General features: G+C 38.1%; 2 protein-coding genes across 4 annotated transcripts in view; both read right to left on the reverse strand.

The window, feature by feature from the left end:
* Positions 1 to 63: 63 nt before the first annotated feature.
* apoob (apolipoprotein O, b) lies at positions 64 to 5,694 on the reverse strand. Of its 3 annotated transcripts, XM_027175561.2 has the most exons (9): positions 3,739 to 3,854; positions 2,962 to 3,066; positions 2,696 to 2,815; positions 2,136 to 2,168; positions 1,989 to 2,043; positions 1,811 to 1,906; positions 1,603 to 1,694; positions 1,300 to 1,386; positions 64 to 544 (listed from the first exon to the last, which is right to left on the reverse strand). In XM_027175561.2, the coding sequence occupies exons 1-9, from the start codon at positions 3,778 to 3,780 to the stop codon at positions 539 to 541; spliced, it is 636 nt and encodes a 211-aa protein (XP_027031362.2). In that variant the 5' UTR covers positions 3,781 to 3,854; the 3' UTR covers positions 64 to 538. The 3 variants fall into 3 exon arrangements, 2 of the variants coding, with proteins under 2 accessions (XP_027031362.2, XP_047664578.1); XM_047808622.1 differs by lacking the exons at positions 2,962 to 3,066; positions 3,739 to 3,854 and having other exon boundaries at positions 2,123 to 2,168; positions 2,696 to 2,791; XR_007139515.1 differs by lacking the exons at positions 64 to 544; positions 1,300 to 1,386; positions 1,603 to 1,694; ... (1 more) ...; positions 1,989 to 2,043; positions 2,136 to 2,168 and having other exon boundaries at positions 2,755 to 2,815; positions 3,739 to 5,694.
* Positions 5,695 to 6,571: 877 nt separating this feature from the next.
* c25h11orf65 (chromosome 25 C11orf65 homolog) overlaps positions 6,572 to 7,942 on the reverse strand; it is a 5,454-nt gene continuing 4,083 nt past the window's right edge. Inside the window, exons 7-9 of the mRNA XM_027175538.2 lie at positions 7,724 to 7,857; positions 7,423 to 7,578; positions 6,572 to 7,166 (exon numbers count right to left, since the gene is read on the reverse strand). Coding sequence (XP_027031339.1) covers positions 7,091 to 7,166; positions 7,423 to 7,578; positions 7,724 to 7,857 — 366 coding nt within the window. The 3' untranslated portion in view covers positions 6,572 to 7,090. The remainder of the gene's footprint in view (positions 7,167 to 7,422; positions 7,579 to 7,723; positions 7,858 to 7,942) is intronic.

The following is a 7,942-nucleotide window of genomic DNA, read 5'->3' on the forward strand; positions in this document are numbered from 1 at the left end:
TCAGACTAGAGCGGACGTTTACGACACGTGTAACGACACGTAGAAAAGACAGTAAACACAATCTATAGTTTTACAACAAATCTTTTACTGAGATTGATTTTTGACTTCATTACAGATGGATAAACACCTTCTACAACATAAAAATAAATACTGTATAAAAATATGAACAAAGTTTACATCCAGTTTGAACAAGCACACAGTTGTAATTAAATTCATGATACGTTTTCTAGTTCATCTGTCAAACTCTGCTTTTCAAATCAAATCTGTTTCTTCAAAGGTTAAGGGGAAGATGCTGAGCTATATAAAGTAACCTACGATTAATTGGCATGAAATAAAGTAGACAGACAGTAATACAGTTTACACAGCAGTAGAGAAGTTCTGTACTGATTTATATACTGAACACACACTGTTGAGTGGGCAGAGTTTATACCGGTAAATAAAAAATAGATAGAGAGGAATGAAGCAGTGTCGAGTCTCTTTCAGCTGGAGATGAATTTCCTTTCCTTATTAATACTTCATGTCTTTCTCCTGTGACTGTTTAGTTCTGGATAGAAAAAAAAAAATTAGCTGCACAATTTCATAAATAATAATGATAATGGTGATAGTGATGATGATGATGATAAGGATGATAATAGTGATGGTGATAATAGTGATGATAGTGATGATGATGATAATAGTGATGATGAGGATGATGATAATAGTGATGATAAGGATGCTGATGATGATAAGGATGATGATGATTATAATAGTGATGATAGTGATGATGATGATAAGGATGATGATGCTGCCAATAATGATGATAGTGATAGTGATGATGATGGTGGTGGTGATGATGACAGTGAAGATAGTGATGATGATGATAAGGATGATGATAAGGATGATGATAATAGTGATGATGATGACAGTGATGACAGTAATGATAGTGATGCTGCCAATAATGATGATAGTGATGATGATGGTGGTGATGTTGACAGTGAGGATGATGATGATAAGGATGATGATGATAACAGTGATGGTGATGATGCTGCAAATAATGATGATAGTGATAGTGATAATGCTGATGGTGATGATGACAGTGATGATGATGATAAGGATGATGTTGATAATAGTGGTGATGATGGTGGTGGTGATGATAGTAATGATAATGATGAAGACAATGATGATGATGATGATGAAGAAGATAGATAGGACGAGGTTAGTAGTAAGATCCTTGTTGACTATGTTATATTTCTAACAAAGCAGAAATTATTCCTGAACCTTGAAGGAAACATCACAAAGCTCCCTGTTGTCTGTGCTCACCTCCTTGCCAGGTGATATTCTCTTCCACACGTCCTCCAAAAACACACGTGTCTGTGAACCCAAACTGAACATCTGGTTTTTGGCCTCCTGAAAAAGTATAAAACAAAATAAATTGAATTAGAACAAGGTTCTAGTTCCGAACGCTCGCTCTGTACGGATACAGTGATGGGATCGACTACGAGGAACAAGCTAAAGAACCGTAAAGACAGCTATATGAAATCTTTTTTGTTTTCCCTAAAAGGATAATAGTGGATATTTGGTGTTAAGTCTTAAAAAAGAATGAAGTAATGATTACACACTTGCCTTGGCCAGAGAGGCAGCCTGCTGTGGGTAAAACACAGAGGCACTCAGAGTCATCAGTCCAGTCGGGAAGAGAAGTCGCTTCACTCTGCCACCTTTAAGTTAAAACCACACCGAGATCTTGTTTCATTTCAGAACTATAAAAGAAATAATAACTAACAATGAATACGTTTAAAAAATGGTCAAAATATCATCAGAACTTGACGCATGCCTTTAGCAAGGTAAAGTCCGAGGATCGCAGAAAATCCCACAGCACCGACACTTGGGTAGAACTTGGATGGAGGATTCATTAGGAACTCATAAGTGTCTGAAACATTAAAGAGAAACATTCTGAGCTGAATAAATACCATCAGAGATCAATTCTTAGTGCACCGATTCGACCTTCTCACCTCCAACAGTCCGTACAGACGCATCGATGACAGGCTCCATGGTCTTATAATACTCCTGAAAGATGTAAACAATGTAAACATGGATTTCTGTTTGAATTAAAAAGAGGTTAATAGATAAGGAATAGAGTTCTTACAGAAAGAGAATACCTCTGCTTTATCCAGGGTGTATGAGGACTTTTCCTGGAAAGAGGAAAAAAATAAATGAATACTAAAAACTAAATGTCACACTGACATGCTGCATGTTTATCATTTGTTTAAAGATTATTTATCGTTTTCACTTTTGTGAATGCAGTTCAAAATATTGTCAGCAGGTGGCAGCAACGAAATAACATACTGATGATTATAATGATAATGGAGACGATGATGGTGACAGTGATGATGAAGAAAGTGATGATGGTGATGATAATAATGATGCTGGTGATGATAACAGTGATGATGACAGTGATGATAGTGATGATGGTAATGATGATAGTGGTGGTGGTGAGGATGATGGTGATAGTTATTATGATACTAAGGATGATGAAGATGATGATATTGATGGTGATGATGGTGATAGTGATGATGACAGTGATGATAGTAATGATGGTGATGGTGAGGATAGTAATGATGATGGTGATGATGTTGACAAGGATGATGATGATGATGATAAATATGATGATGATGATGATGATGATGGAGCTTTTCTGTAGTTTACTGCTTACTCGTACCTGAAACCATGCTGTGTATGGCTCTGCCGACTTCCTCAGAGACGCTACACTCTGCTCCATGGAGCCGACTTCCGGCTTCCCGCATGGCACTCGAGTGTGTGGGGTGCTGTACAGAGAGAGCTGATACACACACACACACACACACACACACACACACACACACACACACACACACACACACACACACATTATCTCACTCTCAAACCTACAGCCTCCATGACTTATACTGATGAAAATGTACAACAGCTGGAACACAGAACACACACCTCATCTGTGAGCAGAGACGACTCGCTTTCTTCATTCTCATCAGCAGCAAAAACCCGTCCTGACACGAGGACCAGCGACCCGGGCAACGCCAGGGGCAACACCGCCTGCAAGCCCAGACAAGGAAATACACAAAACATCATTAATCGTGATGATAAGAGAAAACATTTGAAACAGTTTATAAGACGTCACTTCAGCCATTTGTAGAACTTCTTAAGACTTTTTTTTTAAAAAGATTTTCTCTGCAATAAAATAACCAAATTTTAGTTTAAATACTTTTGCTCCTTCTCACTGACACATTAATTAATTTTAGTTACATTATAAATAGTTTTTTTATTTAGCTAAATATTATCACCTCATTATTGATTCATTTAAATGACCTTTTATGATTTTTTTTGCTTCATATCAATGAAACAATTTGCTTTTATTTTGCATTTCTGCCATTTATTAACTTTAAAAAATTAAATCTGTTGCATTTCAATTAAAAATCAAATTAAAATTATATATTTTATAATAAGGGTGTCACATAATTATTTAGCAGTATTACTAACAAGTTAAAACAATTAAAATAATATTAAAATAATAAAATAGATTTTATTCAGTTCTATAACAGTAACACCACACAACACATATAACATATAGCATTTAGCTAACACCATTAGCTTAGTGTCGTCAGCTAAATATCACTATACAATAATAATCATTTCTTATAAATAACTTGATAAGATTTATTTTTAATGTGAATAAACATCATATAAATGTTTTTATTTTTATTTTACCTTCACTAATCTTCGGCTAGTCAACATTACCACATTCAACATTCCCACATGATTACGGAAACCGGAAGGAGACAAATTTCCGGAAACGCGTTTTATAAATAAATGCACTTTTTGTCTTATAATCAATTTCTTTGTAATTTTTTATTTTTTTTACTAAATAGTTGCTTAATAAACTACAACAAAATACTACATTATCTTGACCTTTTGATGATGTTTTTATTTAGACAACAAGAAGTTTTTTATTTTGTTTTTGTGGCAATATAAAATGTGCAATTTCAGAAACTCTTATAATAATAATAATAATAATAATAATAATAATAATAATAATAATAATAATAATAAGCAGAAGTTTTATACTAAATTTACATATTCATGTATAATTGTGCTTGTTTATCCAGCTATAAGCACTTGCTTTAACACGAATAATAAACAATGACAATATGCCTGTAATCAGCTCCATAATTATTGGCTCCCTCGGTGAAGACTGATTAAAAAAAGAGTATAAAAGTCAGTGATATGATGAGGTTTTCTGTGAAGAGATGTTAATTTTGCAGTCTTGTTGTAAGGAGTCTCCAGTATCAGCACTTTTAGTTTCACAACATGAGAATACTGCGACATTTAATGTTCACAGATATTTTGTAATGCGTTATGATTTCAGTCCTAAGACTAAATGTGTGTAAAAATGTTTGTTATTTAACAACAAAAATCTGCGTTGATGTAGTGAAGTTTTGAGTTCCACAATAATATATATGAAGAGAACGTGGATGTGTTCAAACAGACCAGGGAGTAAATTGGTGCTAGAGCAGAGGATGGCGAGGATGGAGTTAGGTGGAAACAGACGATTCGATGTGGTAACCCCTGACGGGAAAAGCCGAAAGTAGAAGAAGAAGAAAAAGAAGAAGAAGAGGAAGTATAGTACAAATAAGCAGCACTGTGTCTTTTCCACATACTTTTAGCCATATAACAGTGTGTCACTTTAATAGTTCACTGATGGGGGCACAATCTCAGTATCTTTAGCGATCAGTGAAGACATCAGCACTATTCCAAACTTCTCCCTCAGTATCTGGATGATTTCTTCATCAGTAAGATCTGTTTTGGTGGTCTTCACTGGTGGTCCATCATCACTGGTCAGGTGGGTGATAATCAGATTTCGGCCCATCAGAGTAATCCTTCCATCTGGTATTAGGAGGGTGCAGAGGGACTTGCAGAAGAAGACAGAGCTGCTGGAGGTCTGATGGTACTCACACATGGCTGTAAAGTCCTCTCTCTGACATGGTTGAAGGGTGAACTTGTACAGCTCCACCCAGGATGCACCGTTATCACTCTCTGACCGTGTTTCCATAAAAAGGAGATCTCCGTTTGCTCGAACCCGGTACACGCCATGACTCTGAGTTTGAGCACTGTCCGTGTCGAGGGAAAGAGGGCGCTGGAAACCGGCCCCGAAGCCCACATCACAAAGCCACCTTTCTCCGTCAATAGTCACCATTATGATCAAGTGGTCAAACGGAGGTCCGTAAAAACCGGTGAACTGATTTTTCACCTGAGCAGCCAGAATCTCAACGTCAAACCCGAGCTGAGACAAGAGCCAGGAGAAAAGCCCGTTGTTTTCGTAGCAAAATCCTCCTCGTCTTTTTAACACGACTTTGTCGTAGAGCAGCGGGAGCTCGAGGTGAACGCACTCCCCAGTGTGGATGCTCAGGTTCTCGAAAGGAACCGAGAGCAAGTGGCAGAGATGAAGAGAACACAAAGTGTCCAGTGTCGGAGAGCAGGGACACGACACAGAGCAGCCGATGCGCAATAAATACTTCTGAACATCCATTATCATTTACTAAACACTAAAGAATCTGAATGAGTGCTCGAGTGAATCTAATGTGACTTCGTCTAACATTTCCTGGTGCAAAGTTCGTTCTCGAGCGACAAGGAGGAGCTAAAATGTCACAGTATGATCTGTCACAGTGAAATACACTCTGTTCACAAAGGGACTGTGTTTCAGACTCTTTTCATATTTATGTAACTAGTATACTCTTAAAAAAGTCTCCAGAAAGCATCAAATGACTTCATAAAATAATTTTAATATTAATTGGAAAGTCTTGACTTTTTTAATTTCTTTTTCTTTTTTTCTTTTTTTCTTATAATAGAAAAGAATAGAGAATAGTTAGTAGTGATCAGTGATTGGCTATCAGTGAACTATAGTGATCAGTGATTGGCTATCGGTGAACTATAGTGATCAGTGATTGGCTATCAGTGAACTATAGTGATCAGTGATTGGCTATCAGTGAACTATAGTGATCAGTGATTGGCTATCAGTGAACTATAGTGATCAGTGATTGGCTATCGGTGACCTATAGTGATCAGTGATTGGCTATCAGCGAACTATAGTGATCAGTGAATGGCTATCGGTGAACTATAGTGATCAGTGACTGGCTATCAGTGAACTATAGTGATCAGTGATTGGCTATCAGCGAACTATAGTGATCAGTGAATGGCTATCGGTGAACTATAGTGATCAGTGAATGGCTATCGGTGAACTATAGTGATCAGTGACTGGCTATCAGTGAACTATAGTGATCAGTGATTGGCTATCAGTGAACTATAGTGATCAGTGATTGGCTATCAGTGAACTATAGCGATCAGTGATTGGCTATCGGTGAACTATAGTGATCACTGATTGGCTATCAGTGAACTATAGTGATCAGTGATTGGCTATCGGTGAACTATAGTGATCAGTGATTGGCTATCTATGAACTATAGTGATCAGTGATTGGCTATCGGTGACCTATAGTGATCAGTGATTGGCTATCCGTGAACTATAGTGATCAGTGATTGGCTATCTGTGACCTGTAGTGATCAGTGATTGGCTATCAGTGAACTATAGTGATCAGTGATTGGCTATCAGTGAACTATAGTGATCAGTGATTGGCTGTCAGTGAGCCATGGTGCTCAGTGATTGGCCAGTGGGGACAAATAGGGTTGGATTAGGCTCTTTTGTGAAATAAAGTCACTACATGGAGCTTGGAAAATCTTTGTTCAAATTTACAGCTTGTAGCTTATACAGTGTATTGGACCGAATATATTTTACACAACAACATACATAAACATTTCATGTCAGCTGCAGGAACATTACTGCTCTCAGAGTGAAGCACTGATTGTGCTGTGTCATGTGATGCGCTCTCAGATGACACCTCTTGTGATTGTGAGTGATTCAGACTGGAGACATGAGCAGGTAGAAGGCAGCTGCTGTCCTGCGTGAGCTCGGAGAACTCCTGAGGGTCGTGTGCAGAGAGAACCCGCTGCTCATCTCCAACCAGACATGGAAATGTCAGACGTTGACCAGCAGAGGCTGCTGAGACACCTACAGAAATCTGCTGCCACCTTTCTGAAGCAGTGAAGATTTACTCGTACCCACAAGCTTCCATTCGTTTATATACCTGAGGAAATAAAAAACATATTTATGCTCGAATGGAAGAGTATCATACAGTTGGGTGCAAAAGTTTGCGCACCCTCGTGTTTCTGGGTGGAAAATGCTCTTCGATTTATTATAAAACACAATGCCAAGTCATTCCAAATGACGCTTGGCTTAAATAACACATTAATACGCTCCTCATACACATATCATGTTCTGTAAGTACTTTCACAATATAATGTATCCACATTTTGCCAGCTTATGGATCTTAGGTGAATTACTCATCAAAGTTGAGGGCATTGGTCCACTCGATCAGCTCGTCTACCTCCCAGTCTACGACCCCACCGGGTTCAAGCCGCTCACTTTTATCCGAAGTCTCCTGCAGCACCGCGGTGTCTCTGTGTTCAGCGTGATCCTGCACAGCCCCTTCATTATACCTGCACACCAGAGAACGTGTATCAACACCATCACAAATGCTCAGATAATTACATAATAAAGCTTCAGGCTAAGATAAACAAACCAGTAGGTACACAGCTAGATACAGCCATGTTATCTTGCCATGTCAGGTTGTGGTGCTCTCACATTTTTTTCATCCACTCCATTTTTCGGATTTTCCTCTTTCTCTCGGCGTCTTGCCGTCGAATGAGTTTGCAGTGATGGAATTCAGTTCTTTTGCAGCCTGTGTCTTGAGTAATGGGGTCTCCATGAAGATAAATCTGTCAACACACACCCAGAAGTATGCATAACACACACAGATTTTATAAAAACAAATATTTTTACGACCCTTTCATGCCTGTGAAG

This window comes from Tachysurus fulvidraco, chromosome 25, assembly GCF_022655615.1.
Source record: "Tachysurus fulvidraco isolate hzauxx_2018 chromosome 25, HZAU_PFXX_2.0, whole genome shotgun sequence".
Taxonomy (NCBI): Eukaryota; Metazoa; Chordata; class Actinopteri; order Siluriformes; family Bagridae; genus Tachysurus; species Tachysurus fulvidraco.